The sequence below is a fragment of the Gordionus sp. m RMFG-2023 genome, chromosome 3, assembly GCF_954871325.1.
Source record: "Gordionus sp. m RMFG-2023 chromosome 3, tfGorSpeb1-WG-v2, whole genome shotgun sequence".
In the NCBI taxonomy this organism is placed as follows: Eukaryota; Metazoa; Nematomorpha; class Gordioida; order Chordodea; family Parachordodidae; genus Gordionus; species Gordionus sp. m RMFG-2023.
Window position 1 is genome coordinate 10,459,455 of NC_088777.1, and position 23,281 is coordinate 10,482,735.

The following is a 23,281-nucleotide window of genomic DNA, read 5'->3' on the forward strand; positions in this document are numbered from 1 at the left end:
TATATTATAACATATGCCAAATCATTTTTGAAATATTTTGCATTGCATATAATTTTGACCCCCTTACTAAATATATTTTGCCATTCAATTTCATACCGATCTACAATTTAATTTAATATGACCAGCGTCTTATATGATTTAAAATATAAACATTTATTAATTTAGTAAATAAATAAATAATTAGCAATTTTAAATCTAAAAATTTTCTACCTTTTTATATATTTTTTAACCTATATTATTTTATAGGTTACATTTATTTATAGATTTTATAAACAACACTAATTCTTCAATTAGGTTGGTTGTACGATAGCAAGTAATTAGCTTTAGAAAAAACCGGTTCTAGCAAAAGTTATTATTTCATATAATATTTTTCTCGAATGTGATTCACTTTGGAAGGTTTATAATTGTTTGGAAACGGAATTATAACCCGTAACTCTGGGAACCCTGGCAATTCTCAAAAAACCACGAGCTAGAACCATTTATTTAAAATATTCAGAGCTGAAACCCGCTATGGTTCAAGTCCCGAACTCTAGTTATAAATCAGAAAAGTAATACTTTTTGATAGAGGTTATCGATACTTAGTACGGGGTAAAAAAGTATATAATTTTTTTATAGTAGATACCTTCATTTTAAAGATATGCCAAAACATAGGGGAGATTCTTCGGAATTTATTAAAATATTTTAAAATATAATTAACTCAATTTACCTATAAATTAAAAATAACTTGTAATTTAAAAAAAAGAGAAAAATTAATTATAAATTAGTCATTTATAAATAGAAAGAAATTTAATACATGATATAATAATATAATGTAAGAAACTTCTTGCTTAAATTAAAATATGCAATTTAAAAAATGTTGGTTTCAAGGTTTTAAATCTAATTTATCTTACATTTATAAATCATAAAGTTGGCAAAATGACTCGAGGATAAAATTTAAAAACTTTTGCCAATATTTGGTGCATATTTATGCCTAATTGATCTTCCAGGCAAAATCAACTGTTTTTGAAATTATGAGCAAGATTGTGCAGGCCAAGATTTAATCTTTGTGCCTTATCAATATTATTTAAACCGGTCACAGGTGATCCTAATAGTTAAGTTAGTGATATTCAATTTAAAGGCGATTTATAGAACAACTTGAGGAATAAATTCTTAAATTTATGCCAATGAGAAACCCTTAATTTGTGCCTAATTGATCTTCAACACGAATCTAGCAGAATCAATGTTAGGCGAAATAACAAAAATTTGGTAACTTGCCAAAAGCAATCCATATAAGTATCTGTAAATATTAGATACTTAATTTGTGCCTCCATATTTTTCAGCAGGATATCATCAATTAGAATTGAGTTATAAGCAAAAAAATTAGCAGTTTGCAAAAATTAAAGTTAAAGAAATTCTCGTTAGATAATTAATTTGAGCCAGGATGAGAAACCAACCGGAAGTGAGGTTATAAGCAAAATAAAGGATGGAAGAATAATGGTGGTAGATCAGAAACGGGTAGTATACCTAGAGTGGTTGGTGGAGCATCCGTGGCTGTGGTACTGATGGTGTACTTTAGGATATTGCTAACGTGATATTATGACAAAATTTCGCTTATATTTTAATTAAACACAAAATATAAAATACTTTTATTACTTAATCGCTATTATAAAAATTATATCACGATAAACTTAAAAACGAATAATCAAAAAATTCTATCCCTTTATAAGGAAAATAGAAGGGGCAAAATAAAAAATTATAAAAGAAAAAGGTTAGATTAATTTATCAATACAAAAAAAAATTTAAATTGCTTATAACTTATTATCCTCATCAAACAGTTTTTTATTATGCCCGATTCCCCCCTCACCCCTAGTGTTAATAAACGGCTCGTTTTTAGCCGATTTTTTAAAACGGCTAACACAATATTTTAGCCAGATAAATATCGACTAAGCCTCGAGATTTCGATAATATATGTCTAGACTTTTGTTCCTTCTATGAGCAAAATTTTCAGGCTTGCGTAATATTTTTCTGGATGAAATAGTGAGTTAGCCGTTTTTAAAAATCGGCTCAAAACGAGCCGTTTAACAACACTACTCAACCCCATCACTCGAGGAATATTTTAAACAACGAAAAAGTTTTATAAAAAAATACGAGTTTAGTAAGGGTAAAAACAAATATAATATCGTCCATACGTATTTTTGACCAAAAAAACTTTTATTTTGTTCCTTATTTTTTAGGCCATCTCTTCATATGAGTAAGGCAGTAAAAAAAATGACCTTGGCTTGACTCTTCTTAAATCTATATAAGTCGTAGAATAACAAAAATTTTCTCCCCTTTAAATTAGCAATTTGCTCATGAAAAACCTATGTTAATGTGCAAGTCCACAATTCAGTTTAAGCAAAATTTTAAAAAGTTTTATCATTTTATAACGATTACAAAAAGAAAGAGAGATTAGCACTTAAATAAATCAGATATCGGTTGTACTTTAGTAAGTTTTAGATAATTAAGTTACTGATGGTCCTGTAATTAGGTGATATAGTGCAGCTTTTGGTTCTAATATGTATCATTTTTCTAACAAGAATTAATCAATATTGCATCTAGGATTCAGGGGAGGAAGGGGGGCCCAGAAAGTTGCCATTAGATTTTTTATTAGTATTTTGGGACCATTTCGTAATAAATTTGATTAACCAATATTTAAAAAATTGAAGTATAAAATTATTTATTTTGCCTTTCGAATGTCTACATCTATTTTGCTTTCATCCAAATATCGGGTTTTAATGTATTTTATGCACTACAATTTATTTATATTTACATTTAGTTAGTTTTTTTTAAAGGGGAAAATCTGAAAATTTATATACTACGCTCAACATATCCTTTTATTTAGATTAGGATTAATATTATTTTCCACTTATAATATTCAAAAAAGATTGTATATTTTTTGGGGGCCAAGCTAATATTTATTTATTTTATTTATAAGAGATAAGACTATTTAATTATTTTATTTTAAATTAAAAAAAAAACCTTAGTATAAATAGAAGAAAGGGGGAAGGACATATTTTCACATTACCACCCATTCAAATTTTTAAAAACGATATTGGCATAAAAAAAAGTGTTCATACTTGATAAACTTTAGATAAATTCTTTTAGTAGTTTATTTATTTATTATAATGAATCCACAAATGTGTAACATTCGACTAGTGTAAAAATATATATTGCGATTATACAATAAATTAACGATTAATCAATATTCCGAAACAAATAAATGCCTCTAAATGAGCGTGTTTGAGGTTTTAATTACAAATAAATTCACAGGTTTAGAATATAGTGTTTTGTTATCACATTTTTTTTTCAAAGTAGAAAAAAAAATAAAATATACATTAACAAGGTAAAAAAAATATAATGTCTTGAAGTGCTTTAGATTTATACTTTAGAAATTACGCTTTGATTGGTGTTTCCAACTATCAGATTCCCAACAAGCCCGCGAAACTTCTTATCGAAAATGAAGTAAAACATGGGCTTCCAAAGCGAATTGGAGATGATCACCCAAGAGGTTATGAATTCTAATTCGGGGTGGTAACTATTCTGGAAAATGGATACTTGAGAAAGATTCCCAAAATTATTTTTGGACATTTCTACCATACGGCTAGATTTTGATCTAGTTACTTCCAAGGAGGTGTCATTGTCATGGGATATAAAGGCATGCACCTTTAACACTATCCATGGTATCCATGAAATCACAAAGAGTACTATATTGGTGAATGAGAGTAAATAAGAACTGGCATCCATAGCCAAGCCTGTTATGAATGGAGAATTGTTTTGATCCGTACTGTAGAGCAAGTCGGATTTGTCTGCCTTATTACCTAATCCTCCATCCTTAGAAATAGTGTTAGCAAGTTTGAACCCGGGTGACTGTGAAGGGGAGGAAGGCTGGGATTTAAGATTATTGATTATTGCGTTGTTGGATAGATTGCCCTTTTTAAACGTCTCCAAAGTAATGGCATCTCTATCTTGACGTCGATCATAAACTTTTTTGGCGATAGGCTTGCCATTACTATCCACTATAACAAGTTCTCGAGTAAAAGAATTGTTATTTGGTTTTTTCTTATAACCTCTACGACCGGACATTATAGATTTCCGTATTCTCCTATACATAGTGTCATAAGCCATTGACATCCTTCTCGGGTTAAACCTTCCCCCCGTTTCAACAAATGGGACGTTGGTGCCATTATGCTTATTATTCATAACTTTCCTGATATGCATATATTGTTGAAACAACCTCTTAAATATGGAGGAATACGTAAAAGCAAGCGTTAAAAAGGTAGGCATAATTATCAAAGCTCCCACCGTCAATGAATACGCTGTCATAAGTCTCCAATCTAAAACGCAAAGATATGAGTCCTTGTTGAAGCGAGACCACTTATAGCCATATAAATGGGGGGAAGTTATGAGAGCGGCCGTCAACCAACTAAAAGCTATCCAACATTTATAACGTGTTTTTCTAGACCCGCTATTTTCATATTTGTAAGGCTTTCTCAAGGCCAAATATCTGACATTTTTATTTGTTTATTTTTTAAATAAATATAATTTATTAACTAATGAAAACAAAAAAAATTTTTTTAAGTTCCCCATATGAAATAGTATTAAAAAATCCTCTCCAATGAGCCTACATTTTAGCAGGCAATTAAAATCGCGGAATTTTATGCTATTTATAATTGCGCAATTAATTTGGTAAATCATTATTATTTCGCAAAAATCCCATTTTCGCGAGATTTTATAATCGCTTACCAGAACCTAATTATGAAATTTTATCATAAATTTTAATAGTAGAGTAGGATTTATTATAATATTAAATATGTAATTTTCATGCCATAAATTGCCAATGTAGCTTTGTAAATATTCTAATAATACTATAGAGATATTTATTTATTCGATTAAATATTAAATTAAAATGAGAAGAGATAAAACCTATCGGCACCGATCCACATAAAATGGCACCATACGACTATCCATATCACGACTTGCAAATACGAGGTGACTTTACAAGCTAAATTACTGTATACCCAGGACCCGCTGTAAGCCGGATAAATAGATAGCGGTGATACGAAAAGACCCATCATTAAATCTGCCACGGCAATTGACAAGTTATAATAGCTATAAAGCTCTAAATTGAGGGAATTTCGGTATTTAGTTAGCACCCAGATAACTGTTGTATTGAAAACCACTATCAAAATTGTCAGCAAAACTATAAATACGCATTTTGCTACGAGGTATGGATTATGAACATCCTCGGGGTTCGGGTAATTGGAGGAATTTTGAAGCCTCGTGGGATCAATGAGAGATATCTCATCGACTAAATTTTTTAGATGATAAATATTCGCTGAAGGATTTGTCGTGTTGTAAGAGCCAAAAGTGGAGAAAAATCCTTCGGTAAACTGTTCGTCTTCCGGGAAATCGAAAAATACATTAAACCTTTTGCTCATTTGTTTCTAAAAAGAAAATTAAATTTGTTAACATATCAATATATATTGTTAAAATAGAGGACTCTGAATACATACTAACAAATTTCCCTAAAATAAAAAATCCCAAGACTCTAAAAGATTGGAGAGGCATATCGTTAAACTCGGATGTGCAATATTTTTACTCATATTAAAAGCAACAGATTAAAACCCTATATCAAACCATACTATGAGGATTCCCTCATATCTTATAGGAAAGGGCAAAACGCTGTCGAAGCAATAAATGCCTTAAAAATGCTACTAGAAAAAGTTTTAACATGCAAGAGTCAACTTTTCATTGCGGTTCTAGATTCTAAAAAAGCTTTAGGTTTGATTATTCAAAACAAGTTGTGGAAGTCCTTGGAGGTGATATGGACCTATAGTTATTTGCTTAAACTAATAACTAATATTTTACAAAATCACTCAATTCAAATCTGTGCTGGCTTAATATATCCTGTAATTCCGATCAAGATCCGATTAAAACAAGGATGTGTACTCTCGCCGATATTGTTTATCATTATAAATTGCAAATAATAAAGGTCAAATAACATTCTAGCCTTCGCAAATTCTGTACATTATGGCAAACTCTATGTTTATTTTACAATATCAAGTAGACATAATAGTTACAGAAGCTCCGGAGTTTGGCCTTACTCAAAACATTGATAAAACAAAGGTGATGACAGCCTTCCACTCTCTATCTTATAATAACCCATCTATAAATAATGTGATTATCGAGGAAGCTATCGTATACAATAAATTAAGCTCCGACACCTTACTAAAACTTTTAATTCATAATACATCCAATTTGGCTCTTTGGGGAAAAATCTAAAACTCTCTCTATATATCAAATGAGAATTAATAAGTCACCTCCTAAGGCAATCTCCGCACAATTTAATTTCTCTACGCTCTTGATAAACTGCAAGCTACCGGCATTGCTTTAAAGCCTTTCTTCCTATATAAAAATAAATAGTTTAGGAAGATAACTGATAACCAAAACCTTAAAAAATATGGGGTAAACTTGACAAATTACGAGAATTTAGAAAGATTCTACTTTTGATAACGATTTAACTAACACCTTGCTAATATTTAACTACGGTAAAATTTTAGGAACTTTATTAGTTTCTCTATAATATCTGTTTAAATCTCACTTCATATATAATCCTAACCCTCATTATCATTGTAATAATTTAAATAATATATAACCCAGATTTGAATTAAATTCACTGGCCCCAACAACGGGTGGAGGGGGGTCCGAAGCAACTGTTTCTAAAAATTTGATTGGGGGTACTTTTTTAAAAAAAACATTTTTTAAAAAAATTTAATTCTTTTATTGTTTTACTACACCAATCCATAACCAAGTGATTTCTGGTTTATGATATCAGACTCGACCGCGTGATTCCGTTAATACATATTAAATTAAATAAGTGGAAGGGGGGGGGGTCTTATTATCACATTTTAATAAAAATTAGGTTGTTATATAAAATTATTTTTCCAATTTCAAAATATGCCCAAAAATATTAATAAAAAAAAATACAAATGCTTAATTAATAATTGCACATGGCATAATATAAGAGATAAAATGGACAGACCACATCAGAAAAAGACATGATTGGCTTAAAGAAAAGCTTTGAAAGTAGCTTTTAAGAATATTTATCAAAATTAGACGAATAGCAAAGAAATTCTTCAATTAATATTTAATTGTTTATACTTTTATAAAGGGTAGTAAAATGCAATTCAAGAAAAAAGAAGTAAAAATTGGGAATTCAATGCTGTTTGTATAATAAATATTTTTATTAAAATAATTATTTTTTAAAAGTGTACTAATAACGAAAATGTGTTAGAAGAAAATATAATATCTAACTCTTATTTTTGAAATTTATGATGGGTGTCAAAAAGTAATTAATAATTATTTCGAAAGGGGCGGGGGTACTTTTTAGGGGGGTATTCTGCTTCCATCACTCAGAAAGTGTAGAAGTAACTCATTAAATTTAAATATGATCCTTCTTTATTTATTGATATGTATTCAGTTTTATTATAGTTATATTAGTGAAAGTAAAGTGTATTAATTTATTTATATTTATACTTACTTTATAAATAGAATATGTAATCATACTCCATTACCTAGTAAGATAATATATTGGGAATCTTTTCGTTTTTCTTTTCAGACTTTTTAATCATCTGCTATTTCCTATACTTTTACAACAACTAATAACATGGTCTGGTTTCTAGTTCCTACATTTTTACATAATTTACATGAGTTACAAGGTTTATTGGTATCCTTGAATAAAAAACCGGCATAATTATACGAAGGATGGGCCTCTGTATAATTCATGCTCGCTCACACTTGGATAGGTCAGACCAACGTGCTAAGATAAGTTAATAATAACAGCTCCGATTTTAGCCGTTTCTGCCGATTACAAAAACAACGAAACCGAATTTTTAGACGTAAAATATCCTCATCCTCGGCATTATATGCTGGTTATATACATTTAATAATTTATATTAGAGATCTGCAAAAGTAGGTGGTCCTTACCAGGCCCGGCCCGGATGGGCTTCGGGCCTAATATTTTTTAAGAAAATTCGGGCCGGGTCGGGTCGGGCCTTAGAAATTTTTTTAAAATATATCTAAATTTATCAATTTTATGTTGAATTTTTTATGTAAAAAATATGTGATTTTATTTATAGAAAGTAGACGCCAAATAACATATATCGTTTATTTTGAGTAATTATAAAAATTGAAAAACTTTATAAAATAAATTTCGGGCCGGGCCGGGCTTGAAAAATTAGGCGCGATGTATATCACTAATTTATATCACCATTTTTTAATGCATAGATTATAATTTATATTTGATAAATTTATAGATTATTTAAGTATTAATATTAATTGTAAATATTTTAGTAATAAATATATACGACATTTTAAATATTCAACAACTTCAGGAATAATTTCTTGAATTTAATTTTTTCTAATCCCCCCCCCCTTACCTAATCAGATTCCTGGCTACGCGCCTGTATATTAATCATTTGCCCGATTTTCCCAGTTTTTCGCTATATCAAGTTTAATTATAATGAGAAAGTAACAAAATATTACCTTTAGTAACTAAAAAAACAGTTATAGAGTATAATTAAAATTGATTTGCCCCTTTAAAAAGTAAAATATATAAAAAATTAGTATAATCTTGTAAAAAAAATATGAAATAAGTAATTAGTTTTTTAAAAACCAGAGGATTGATTACTAAGAAAATATTTATATGAAATGTCTTTTTTTTTTAAAAATAAATAAATATATTATTTTAATTTATTTTACCTTGTAATCATTAATTTATTAAGAATAGATTTTGTTCATTTGCATCTTTCCATAAATTTACTGAATTTCACGAGATACCCGAAATTTAACATCTAATTTTTTTTAAAAAAATTTGTTTATTTTCCAAATTATTTAATCACACTTAATTATATTATTTATTAAAGTTTGATAAAAAGAAGATAAAACATAAAAAGTAAAAAAAAATAAAAGCAATTATTTTATTCTCTTTAAAATTAATTTTATAATATAATAGATTTACTTTTTTTTCATTTTTCAAAAAAATATCGATTTCTTTGCCTTTTTTTACATATTAATCATGAAACCCTGTCTATATTGAGCGTTTAAAACCTATAAATCCAATCAATATTTTTTCTCCCGGATTTGGATCAAATTTAATGATAATAAACTTTTTTTTTAAAATCGTTTTTTTAAATTTTTTTAAAGTTTTATTTTGGAATTCAGTGTTTTTATTTAAGAAAAGGAAATGGATGCTCTGATTTTTTTTTTAATGAGCAAGAAATAACGCATTGCCAAATTTGTCAGAGATTCAAATATTATTTTTAATCGATAAATCGCTTTTGTATATCGCAAAAAAATGGAATGGGATGGGGATTGGTTTGGTATTATCTATTTATAAAGGCACATTCTTTCTAAGGTCTTCATGGAAATTGAAGGTAGGTAAGTGTGCCGTTACAACAGCTGATTTATTTAAATTTCTGTTCTCCTATTTATAATAAAATGACTTGTCACAAGGTTCTTAGATTTTTTTGAAAAAATAAACAAGTTATATTTCAATAGGCACTTACACGCATTTCAAAGTGAGCCTAATTATATTTTTTGGCTAAATTTTAAAAAATCTTTTTGACATTTTAAAACTAAAAGGAGACAAGCATATTGTGTTCCAGTAGCGTAGCTACTGGGGGGGGGGTCCATAAGATATATAATTTTAGTGTTTGTATGTATTATACATTGGCAGCGAATTCGCGCTAACTGTGAATGCAGAAAGACCCTTAGTTTAGAATTTTTTTAAAATTATTTACTTTTTAAGCTTTCCCACTTCTACCGAAATAAATCAATTTTTGCTTAGATTTTAAATCTAGGATTGGCGTCGGCACTTATTATATAAAAAATGAATTTGTTCTTAATATTCAGTATATTTTTTTTTAAATAGAAGATCACATTGTAATAATGCATAATATAGGATTATATTATCTAAACATATTTATTGTGGATACATAAGAATATAATACTGAAGAATTCATTTATCAAAAAAGAAGTGTATATAGAACACTATAATATTCAGCCGACAAATTTCTTTTACCTTGAACTTGTATTCCAAAATTTAGAGATTGTGTGTGATAAAGACAGAAAAAAATTAACTTGCTTTTTAAAATTATTTTATATATATTTTTGAAAAAAGCGAACATAATTTTCATATTTCAAAAAAAAAAGGAGAAGAATAAATCAATTGATAATTGATTAATAAACAAGGTCAGTCAGAATTATCGTTATTTAACAAGCATAAGTTAATAATATTATTTTTTTTTCCTAGCTAATTTTATATAAATAATTTTGATTTTTCGCCAAATATAAATTTCTCTTTTATTAAATAGCTTGAAATTTTAATGAATTGATCATATGGAAATTTATTTAAGCGCAGGATTAGTAATCTATAAAAATAATAGAGCTCATTAAATTGAGAGAGAGAGAGAAATAAATTACTAAATAAACTCATCCATATTCTAAAAGATATATAATCTTTTCCTTATTATTAAATTTACTAGTTATAAGAGTGATGCCATTTTTAACCTATAATCTTTGCATAATAAAAAAAACCCATTATATATATATATTCTTTGTAAACAGGGGCGGATTGGGAGGCTAAGGGGCCCATGGGGCATTCCTAAAAGAGGCCCCTGGAAGCTTTGCTACCCAAACCCCTAATACGGGCTTACGGTCCGCTTTTACTCAGCCTGTTACCGGGAATTATATGATTTTATTTATCTACTCCACTATATTAACATTTAAAAGAATTATTATCTTTTTAATAGTTATGTATGATCCATTTAAAAGAATTACTCGTTCTTTGAGTTTGCATACATTATTCTTCGTGTTAATTTATAAACAAGTGTTCTTCATATTATTTCATTTTCATTTACAGATGATTTAATGAAACATATTGACCATTAAATTAAAACCCATCCATATAAAATTATTTTTTTGCAAAAATAATTAAAATACAGACAAAGCTTTATTGAAGATTCTTTTATTACTCCTTTTGTTATTTTAATTATTTTAGCAAACAAAATATTTTTATTTGGATGGGTTTTGATTTAATCGTCAACATGTTTCATTAAATCATCACAACACTATATGATATTTTTAAAAAAGATATAAAATAAGTATTTAGTTGTTAATGCAATGGTGTGATTATAATAAGCTTGATTCAATAATAATATATCGTTGAGCAGGGCTCGAAACCGATAGCATTTGAATAAATTTCGCATCTGCTGTAAAAGATTTGGCCTTAAAATATTAGAGCATTTGAGTGAGACGAGAATAGTCTTCTTTTTCTATTGGTGAATCTATAATATCTAAAAATATTTATGTTGTAAATATTTACCTCTGGTTCGGTTTTTAAAATATACTTGCATTTGGCAGTCCATCATATATAAAAAAATCGCATATTCTCAAATTCGGAAAGAAAAGAATTAGAATGATTATGGTTTATCACTGTATGTATGTCCTATTTCACCTATCAGTTATAGATTCCAATATATTAAAATTTCTAAACGATATAAAATGAATACTATAAGAAACCATTATACGTTTACTTCTAAATCTGGTTTTGGAAAGAAAGGAATTTACTGAACCTAAGGTTAAATTTCCCCCAAAAGTTGGTAAAACAATTTTCTCATTAATTGTGAACATTTGCGCAAATAATCAAGAATCAAGCATCACTTATAGAATGTTGATTTTTCTAAAATCTTTCCGTAAAACAAGTTACTATCTGATCGATGATATCATGAAATATTTCAACTCTGTAAATTGAAAGTGGTCATTTGGATTATCTGAACATTCCTCAAAATACATCTTCATTTTAGAGTAATTCTACGCTGCGATATTTCATATCCATGCACGGATCATTAAATCGGCAAATTTTTATTGATAGATAATGTCATATTTCTAGTTTTCACATGTATTAAGAGGAAATTTAAAGAAATTAAAGAAGATTTAGAATCTTCAACCATTTTCCTGGCAGTTAAAATGTCTAAGTTTCTTGTTTATGAATATCTTGATAGAGGCCCAATTATTTCTAAATCCTTCAATGAAATTTGTGCCGTTAGCTACTAAGAATTTTATATTTAATGATCTATATCAGATAAAATGTATGTTCGAATGAAAACTCAATAAATTTTAAGTAAAAAGATTAATGGATAAATAATAATATATAAATCTCCCTACTCCAGCACAGGAAAATCCTTAAACATTAGCATTGGGTTATATTATATGAATGTTAGAATTCATTTTAGTTATGGAGAGGAAGTTATAAATGTTCTTAATACTTAATGAGGGCTAGACCAGGTAATTTTTATCATTATATATATACTTTTAAATAATTATTTTTACAGGGTATGGTTTTGTTAGTATTGTTTAATATCTTCATTTCGGTCAATTCCCATCAAATATTTATATACATAAAATAATAATAATATTCTATTTTCTATATATAAACTATAAATATGGCATGTATATGTTAGCGACTATGTGTTTTTTCCGGCAATATATTATTTTTATAACTTTATATCATTTTTTAAGCGCATTTTTAAAATTTAAAAATCTGATTGCTCTGGAAATGCATTCCAGCATATTTAGAATATTTATTTTATGAGTTGTAGTATCGTTAACTTTTGAGTTATTTTTAATTTATACATGAAAAATTTATAAAAACTAATATAATATAAATTATATTAATTTTAAAGTTCATGCATAAGTGTATAAATTTTACTATTTAAAAAAAAAAAATTTCTTCCTTAGGTCCCAAAATTTTTTCCGAAAGACCTAATAATTTTTTAAAATCTCGAAGACACGTGGATTTTCCCACTAGACTTATTGGGCAGTCTGACCCTGTCTGTACAAAGTCAAGGAAAGAAAGATAGGCTAAAAAGAATATGTAATAGACAATATAATTTTAGGATTGTGTTTCGCTAATATTTTCTACAGTAATAACTATTTTTTTAAAAAAAATATATAGTTAATTTGTATGTCATCTAATCACGCAAATCAAATTAATCCTGGCTTATCTACTATCTAAAAAAATAACGAATTTATATTAACAATAAATTTGATCTATATTATCTTAATCTCCGAAAATTCGTTGACAAAAATATCGATAAAAAAAAACAATATAACAAAAGGAAACTTATTTATTTTAATTGTCAATAACAAAAAAATAATAAATAATCGTGCTTTTATAAAAATTGGACAGAGAGTTATAACAAACCCGCAGATCCTATTGAACCAAGCTCGAGGCGTATATTCTCACTTCAGATTGTAAAATGATCTTTAAAAGTCCGGGATGAGCTGAGCTAAAAAAAAAATCCTTCAAGAAAGTTAGCCGTGCCTAAAATTTTTTGTTTTTAGAAAAATTAAATTATATATATAAATTAATAAATTTGGAAAATCATTATAAAAATCGATCATTTAATATTCATTTACTGCTCATTTTTTTAAAAATTTTCACTTGAAACAGAATTTACAAAATATAGCCAAAATGATTTAAAGAGATGAAATTCTTAAATTTGATCCCTGCAGGTGTTAGAACAATATAAAGCTATTTCGCTCCTTTTATGTTGCGATCCATGAGAAAAGTTTTGTTGTTTAATCTATAGGAATTTTTAGTGATAGAAAAAAATATATAGGAAGATTTGACGCATGATGAATTTATGGGGGTGTTTGACGAAACTAGATATGGTTCGATTCCATAGGTTTCCTATACCCGATTGGCCTTTATCATCGTTCTTTTATTTTTAACCATGAGACCTATTCCATCCAAATAAAAAGTCCAATCTCAAAAATGAGCCAAAAATATTTTTTTTAAAAGCATTCTAAATCAATTGACAAAGCAATTCATTATTGCAAAACAAAAGTGCTACATGCAATGCGGTCTAGAAATACCCACCTTTTTGACAGATTATTTTAGTCGAGATAATATATATAAACGCGAATTTTTCTATTCTAAGCCAATAAAATCTATTTTTATCAAATCAGATTAGAAAAAAAAAATAGATCTTTTAAACCAATTTTAATATTATGAAATTTAGCTTAAATAAAATAAAGACTTTTAAAAGCAAATTTATTTTTGATTTGGCTTGTTTGGTTGAATTTAAAGCTACACAGGTATGGGAGAGGTGTAAGTTTCTATTTATATATAAAAAGTGAATCAAAATTTAAATAATTTTTCAATATAGGACTATTTACAGATCCGATTGCATATATTCAGAACTCAAAAGTTACTATCGCTACAATTTTATATATTTAAAAAAAAATAGAGTAAACCAATTAGTAAATTACATAATAAAAGTTTTCTTTTTTTTTGTAATTTAAAGGAAATAAAGTATGTTAACATATAATACTGATTTTAAAAGGATATATTAATGATTATATAGTTATTGTGTAAATGTAATTTGCATTAAAACAAATGCTTATTTTTTTTTTATTTATCGTTAAAAAAAACTAAATGATGACAATTTCACATTAAAAACGATATTAAAAAAATCGATCCATAAAATAAGCTATTAAAAACTAAATCGGTTTGAAAATAGTCCTGATTCACACTTTATAATAAAAGTAGTTTATTTTTTAAAAAAGGGGCTAATAATACGCAAATAAACAAATAAAGTGTAATCTAGAAGGATGCATTCGGATTGTCGAGTTCCTTGATATAGGAGGAATAAGAAATAGTTCATTTTTAATATCGGCGGTATCCGTTTAACTCTGCATTCACAGTTAGTTGAATTGCTGAAATATAAAACGATAAAAACACAATCATTATAGAATTTAAAACATATATATATTATTTTTATTTTCATAAATTTTCACTTAATAATTTATCAGAATAAATTATAAATAAGAAAGTTCATAAGTAATGCCTGGCGACTCTTTATTCTGCCCCTTTTTTTCTTCTTTCACTAGTATGCCTAGGCAATTACAATTCATTTGATCCATTTTATAGTAAAATTATTTATCCGCATCATGTCTTTGACAAACTCCTAATATCAGTCAATCCAAATATTTCTTGGAGTTCTCTTAGTATATCTAGTCAACCACATAGGCTAGATAACCTCCCCCCCTTTTCAAAATTCAAGATATTCCCGTCTTTTCTCAACCAACTCTGTTCCATTCTCATCATCCTTCAGATTGAACATAACTTTGATAGTAAAATGATGGAATTATTATTTTTTATTCTATGGTTCTTACGCCACCTTAATAACGGCGCTCTTATAAACCATGCCTCAATTGTATACGATCATTTCAGGCAAGCCAAATTTAGCCGTTAATTTATCCATCATATTTATTTTTCGGCCTTCGGTCATTTCGGGGATTTTTATCACACATTTTATTAAAAGTTGTCATAGCGAGGAGCAGATAGTCCTTTATTTATTTATTAACTTCGGCATATATCTTATGAAAAAATATATTTACTCTTTTAAACGTAGAATATAAATTTAATTTAATGAAAAATACATTTATTTAAATTTATTAGTGTATATCTTCAACAATATAATATTGCATTGGTAGTACTTGGATCTTCTTTTCCTTTCTGCTTAAATTCTTTCGCGCTAGTATTTAAGAACATTGTATGCCGGTCCGACCGTAAAAAAATCTAGTTAGGACTTATAAATAAAATTTAAAATATTTTTCCCTCCCTTTTTCTATATTAAAATAAAAAGATAACTATAAATTTTTTTTTCTGGGGGAACAAAGCAATTATTAATTTATTTAAAAATTATTTAAGAAATACAAAAAATTTGGGGGGCTCGGTATCATCTTTAAATTTTCATAATATCTAAACTAAATGAAATTTAAATTTTACACTTTAATTTTTTTATATTACCATACTAGGAATTCATCCATCATAATATAATTATGAATTTACTGTAGGTTACGTCCAAAATCTGTATTAAAATATTCGAAAAGTTCTAAATAATAAAATCATAATGTTAAATTTTTGACATTTTCCAGATATATATTTTGGACAGTTAAATATGCTTACCAATGATATAAAAATCATAATTCCGTAATTTACATTTTCTTTTTATTCGTTAATTTTACAATTAAATTGGATAGAATTTTTTTGTTAATTTATAAATCTAAGATATCAGCTGAACTAGCTATTTTAATTAGTATTGTTAAATGGCTCGTTTTGAGCCGATTTTTAAAAACGGCTAACTCAATATTTTAGCCGGAAAAATATTGCCTAAGCCTCAAGATATCGATAATATATGACTAGACCTCTTCAGGCTTGGGGTAATTTTTCCTGGATGAAGTAATGAGTTAGCCGTTTTTAGAAATCGGCTCAAAATGAGCCGTTTAACAATACTAATTTTAACAGAGGTGGCTTAATCCAAATAGGGAAGATTTGAAACATCTCTACGATATTCTCAACAAATGTTACTTCCAAGTGGCGTTGGCATGGGGGGGGGGGTGAAAAAAAATGGGAAATTAAAAATTTTAATTTTTAAAATATTATTTATATATTTTTAATTTATAAATAATAATTTATGTATTTGATTATTTTTATATTTTTTAAAATAAATTCTAAATTATCTTGCAAAAAACTTGTAAAGTTTGTCATATTTCTTTTTAAAAAAATCTACTTTGTCAATATGAAGAAACAATCATTATCTATTTCAACAAATGTTAAACACATATATGCCACAAGTCTATTATTTGACTACCTTTTTATGTCGCTCTTAAATATATAAAAGTATCAAAGTTACAACGACATCAGTCTCATATTTAAGATGATAGGATTTTTATAATGATAATAATAGTAAAACATATTTTAGATATTTTGTTTATTCAATTTTTTAAAAATGCTTTATACTTCTAGAATCATCGTTCCATCTTGAATCTTGGTATCAATTTTAGAAATTTTCGTATTTTCGTAATAAATTTTTATTTATACTATTTACAAAGCGGATTAATGATTAAGCGAAAATGTATATTTAAACATTTCATATAGTCTAAGCTTTAGAATTAGGGCTTTTAAAAGTTTGGCAAACTTGCTTAAAACTGCGTCTTAATATCTGATTTATAACAAATTTTTGCAAATATAACTCGATTTAAAATTAATGGGAATTAAATTACAAATCGAAAAGGATGTTTGACTATACGTTTAAAACGTGATATCATAGTTAGGTTTGGTTCATAATTCGGTTTGGTTCATAATTCGGTTACTTTTTTAAAGACTGGACGAAATTGATTAAAGAATTAATAAGGTACTAAATATTAACGCAAACTAGTTAGTTAGAACTTCTATCTTATAGGCTCGGGCATATTGTTAATTTTTATTTTTTTACCAATAATTCTTTTCCTCTTTAAATCAACTATCAAAGGTATAAAGCAATAAAATAATAAAGCCCTACTTAATGGTTTAGTATAGGTTCAGAATTAGTGTTTCCAGAAGCTTGGCTCACTTCACGCTTAGTGTATGGCGTCTTGGTTTTCATTTTGTTTATGACAGTTTCTTTTTGTGGTTCTCATACTTGAGAGTGAAAGTATTAGTTAGGAATTAAATATTAGCGCACGCCAGATATATATTTTTTTTATATTTTCCATTTTAGCATGATATCTATTTTGACAATCTTTTTTCTTTATACTATTCACCAAACGGATTAAATTAATACACAATACTATATACTTTCAGTCGCTTTTTATTTAAGGTTGACCAGAACCTTGTTGCTAATTATTTTTTCCTTTTAACCCCCCCCCCCCCCTACCCATTGGAAAATCTAGGCTACTCCACTGTAGCTAGGTTAAATATTTTATTATTCTATGGTGACCGGCTTTAAAATTTTTTTATGCAATTAAATCCCCCTTGTCTTCATATCAATAAATACGAAGTTTATTATTTTTACTTTATATACTCAATTTAATAGAGATTAGGCAAATTACTATTTAATTAGATAAGAAATAAATCAGTTATCATACCAAACTTTACAAATAGACGTCTACTAAACCTTTCTGCCAACTATGAGCAAAATATCCAGGTTTACAAAATATTATTTGCTAAAATCTTAATCGGAATGTTATTAAAATCGATCCAGATCGCACTATTTAATAACACTAATGACAAGTTTTACATTTTAGATATAAAATTATATGATATATTTTTTTAAAAAAATCAAGTTTATAAAATCCCAACAAACGGGGAAAAACCCGTTATAAATGAAACCGGAACGAACCGATATGAATTTATTCAAAAAACCGTAATGGAACATAATCTTTATAAATTTTTAAACTAAATACAGGAACGAATTGAACCTCTATACTTAACGGTTCGAAACCCTAGTTGTTATAATATTTTAGTAACTAAATATATTTTTTTCCCCTTCATATTTTTAAAACATTATATTCATATCCTCTATATTTTCAAATTATCATTTAGAAATAATATATTATCAAATATTGCTTTATCATTTTTAAATGAATAATTATTATTAATTTGCATTTATGTCTAGATAAATGAGAAGACCTTACTTTCCGTGAATGTCTATGTATGTACTGACATTTTTTACATTGAACAAATCATATTTTTTGATTATGATTTTATTATTAGAAACCTGCAGGCCCGGCGTTAAGCCCGGCTCGGGCTTTAATTATTTAAATGAACCTAATTTTTTTAGAAAAATACCCGGGTTGGGCCGAAAATTTCAAAACCAAATATTTTATTCCACTATTATTAACTATAAAAATTAATGAGAGATATAATTATTTTCATAATAATCGGGCCATGCTAAGCACGAAAAAATTAAACCAAAATTATCCCATAATTTGCTCATGAATTATTTTCAAATAATTTGTATTCATTCCTGTGAATATAATGTTTTAAGTATTTCCTGATTTTTATTCATTATTTCTAAAATAAAATACTACATATTGTTTGATACTATTTTTGATTCATAATATAGAAAAAAAGGATTTTATTATCCGAAAAATTTAGATTCCCAAAGTTATAAATTGATGCATTTTATCTTTTTACCTATAATAACCATGATTATTAAACCTAATCTATACAAGCTTGCACATAGATACATTATAAAACATGTTATTTAATAAAACATGATCCCTCAAAATATAAATAATATTTATTATACTACCTATACACTTTAAATTTATAGTTATTGTTAAGTATAAGAAAGATACTAAATAAGCAATTTTAATTAAAATAAGCAATAAAAACAAAATTCGCACTCTCCAAGGTATATAGGATAGTGTAGTATGATAAATAATACTAATAGGGGAAATGTGCCATAAATGGCCATGTGTGAAGACTGGCCACCACCCTTTAACTTTCTATTGGACCAATTTCTCTCAAAATTGGTCAAAATGTGTATATTTATGATATGTACCTTACCTAAGTTCATTTTGAATAGAGCAATTCAATAAAAAAATATTTCAAATAAACTGTTTTTAGTACCTCTTTCTGGAAAAATCACGTTACACATTTTTTTGTTTTTGAAAAAATTACTATTTAGATTACTGATATTTTATATAAATATTATCCATAGGCATTTACCATTATTTACACAAAAAATTAGACTTTAAAAGCTTTATTTAAAAGACATATAAAGGCGCTTCGCTTAATAGTAATAGAGAGGTGAGTATTGACTGTCCATGTATTGATTGGCCACAATTCGCACATTCACATATTCATATTAAAATGAAAGCTCTTTCAAAACAACATTTGGTGAAATTAAATGATGAACAAGCTTAAGAATGTTTAGTAAAATGATAATTAAGATATTAATTTATAATATTATCATTAAATAGATGTGGTAATAGATTAAGATTTTAATACTAATTAAATTAGTGTATAATTAATTTTTTATACAACTATAAAATGTAGAAACATTATTTTATATTCTATTATTTCATATTTATAATAAAATTCTTAAATATTATATTATGACCAGCTAACACATAGTATATGGCCAGTGGCCAGAAAAACAACTTCCACATAATCTCATTTAGCTCATAAAGTATTATACATCGAGCTTTGATTCAAATTTTATTTTAAAGATTAATATTTAGGCTACACATTGATATTAAATTTGATTGGTTAAACATAAATTTTAATACTTTTTTTACAAAAAGCATAAAGATGGCCATTCATGGCACATTTCCCCTACTATTCTTTCCTTCGTTATTAGTAATATTTGTATCGCTAATTTAAATGAATGATTTTATTCCAAAGCCAATTAAATAAATTTCCGTTGCTGGTCGGCCAGCTCGGCCCATGAAGGCTTCGATTCAAAATCGCCACAAATTAAATATTTATTAAAAACTTCAATTAGTTCCATTTTATTTATACAACTTTTATACAAAATAATGTTAATTTTTTTATAAACAACTTACTGTTTAATTAATAAATTAGTCTTTCGTGTATTCATAATTTTGAATTCTAATTTTATTCATAAACTGTAATGAACATACATCAATGGAAAGCACATTTTCAATTTGTCACCGTAATGTTTTTCATTATATTCCAATACATTTTTCATAAACATTTTAAAAAACTGTTCCTTCAATCCCGATTTGTCTATATCAGCTAAAACATCTGGGAAAAACCCTTGAACAAAATTTGCTGCGGCCTCGATAGAGGGTTGAAACGAATAATTAATCTCGTCTATCTCTTCTATCGTTATTTTATCTTCTTTATACCCCGCCTCAATCATTATTTTCTTATAGGCTAGTATAGGATCATGTTCTATCATCCACGCACGCCTCCAAGGTAATAACAATCCGTCATAGAACTTTTTTAATTTTTTTAAATGTGGACTCAATTCCTGATTATCTAAGGTTCTTTCAGTCGCGTAATTTAGGCTGCCTACAATTCTACAGTTTAATATTATATTAATAGAGCCGCCGTCCCAATTTATGACTTTGAGTAGATTAGCGAACGCTTTCAGTTGATCCCCCACCCAATGAAAACAGCATGAAGACACAACGTGATCAATAACGCCTCCTTTAGAAGCATTTAAAATATTCTCAGGCGCATTTTTACTCGTTATATCGATATTAGAGAATTCCAATGATTTTTGGTGAGAACAATAACGTTCCCTGGCGTATTCGATCATTCTTGAGAGCAAGTCTATCCCTAAAACATTTACCTTAAATTCAATATTGTCATGAGCATTTAGTAAAGTTTCGTAAAGTAAATTGGTGCATTTACCATCTCCGCTACCGACATCTAAAATATTGTCGTGTTCTTTGATGTGTGGAACTATGCGGGAAATGAGATATTGGTAAATAGAGAATTGATATGAATTATGGCTGGCATATGACTCACAATCTGAATTCATATGCATTTTAAAAAAAATTTTTTTATAGTTACTTTTAATTTTTTGTCAATCTATACTTATAATTTGATAAAATGACAAAATTTTGGGAAATAAATGATTTAAAATTTGATTTTTTAACCAAAATAGAGCAAAAATATTAGAATCCTATGCAATATAATTATTAAATGAAAGGATAAATTATTGTAAAGAATAAACCATTTTTCCTTGGATTTATCAGTTATTAATAAAAAAAATAATGTTTTAAAATGTTTTATTTTTTATTTAAATTATAACATTTAAAACAATAATAACATCAATCATCATAATGATATTTATTTAATTGAATTTATTTGTATAAGTTATTCCATGAAAGTATGGCATACTAATCAAATATCAGTTTGAATTATTCTTCATATATAATGATAAAGTAGATATGAGATTAAAAGGTGTATATATATATTATAATAAGGAACAAATTTGCTGAAATATTTAATGATAATAACACAATCATTATAAAATTTAAAAAAATATATATTATTTTTATTTTCATGAAATTTCACTAATAATTTGTCAGAATAAATTATATATATAAGATGAGAAAACTTATAAGTAATGTCGATATATTTAAAGCCTAATGCCTCTTCATTATGTTTATTCTGTTCCTTTTTTTCTTCTTCTTGGCACAGTAGTATGTATACAGGCGATTAACACAAACTTTTACATTTGTTTTGGCCCATTTTACAAAAAATTTTTTCCTCTTCATTTCCTTGGGTAACTAGGTCTTAAACCAGTCATTCCCTCTCTGCATCTTGAGATTCTCTTAGCATGTAGCCAAATAAATTGACCAAACAACCTCCCCTTTCTCATAATATCACTCCAATTTTAAGATATTCCTGCCTTTTCTCAACCAACTCTGTTCCATTCTCTCATCCTTCAAGACTTAACATGAATATTCCATGTTGAAGTTATATATTTTATTCTATGGTTCTTACACCACCTTATTAGTACATCGTTTCATGCAAGCCATTAGCCGTTAATTCTTTTAATAATTGCTTCGACCATCAATTATTTCGTGGATTTTTATCTAACATTTTATTGAAAGTGTTCATTGAGTTATTAACTTTGGCATGTATCTTATAAAAAAAATATATTTGCTCTTAAACGTAGAATGTAAATTTAATATAATTAAAAAATATATATTTAAATTTATTATTATATCTTCAACATTATAATAATATTTTAATTATCTTTTCATTCCTGCTAAAATTTATTTTGCGTTAGCTGACAAAATGTAAGAACCCTGTATGGCAGCTCGAACCCCGACCGTAAAAAAATCAAGGCAGGACTTATAAAATAAAATTAAAAATATTTTCCCCTCCATTTCTATATTAAAATAAAAAGATAACTATAATTTTTTTCTGGGGATTAAAACAAAGCAATTATTAATTTAATTAAAAATTATTTAAGAAATGACAAAAATCTGGGGGCTCGGTGGGAAGCATTTAAATTTTCCTAATATCTAATCTAAATAATATGTAAATTTTATACTCTGATTTTTATATATTACCATATTATTGATTTAGCCATCGTAATATAATTATGAATTTACTGTAGGTTGCTTCCAAAATCTGTTTGGAAAATTAGAAAAATTTCTTTTGAAATTTTCCAGAACTATGAAAGATAAATATGCTTATCAAAGATATGAAAATTGTAATTCAGTAATTTGCATTTTCTTTTTATTCTTTAATTTTACAATTAAATTAGAGATATATAAGTAGGAATTTTTTTTTGTTAATTTATAAATCTTCAATTTATAGTAAATAAAAAAGATATCAGCTGAATTGGCTATTTTAATAGAGGTGGCTTAATTCAAATAGGGAAGATTTGAAAAATCTCCAGATTTCAATGCAATTTAAAGAGACACTGATGTTTTC

At 27.1% G+C, this 23,281-nt stretch overlaps 2 protein-coding genes across 5 annotated transcripts in view; both read right to left on the reverse strand.

The window, feature by feature from the left end:
* LOC135925950 (muscarinic acetylcholine receptor M3-like) overlaps window positions 1–13,411 on the reverse strand; it is a 26,749-nt gene extending 13,338 nt beyond the window's left edge. For 2 of the 4 annotated variants that reach the window (XM_065461544.1, XM_065461545.1), the window contains exon 1: window positions 8,779–8,982. Coding sequence is in view for 2 of the 4 variants with exons in the window: in XM_065461547.1 (XP_065317619.1) it covers window positions 3,397–4,522; window positions 4,942–5,456 (1,641 nt within the window). In the remaining 2 variants the exon portion in view is untranslated. Of the gene's footprint in view, window positions 1–3,170; window positions 4,523–4,941; window positions 5,463–8,778; window positions 8,983–13,282 lie in introns of those variants that run through there. The other 2 variants (XM_065461547.1, XM_065461546.1) reach the window with 2 other exon arrangements.
* Window positions 13,412–20,477: 7,066 nt separating this feature from the next.
* On the reverse strand, window positions 20,478–21,368 carry LOC135926708 (juvenile hormone acid O-methyltransferase-like). The gene has a single exon (XM_065462640.1). It carries the CDS (start codon window positions 21,366–21,368, stop codon window positions 20,478–20,480), a length of 891 nt encoding a protein of 296 aa, XP_065318712.1.
* Window positions 21,369–23,281: the final 1,913 nt, after the last annotated feature.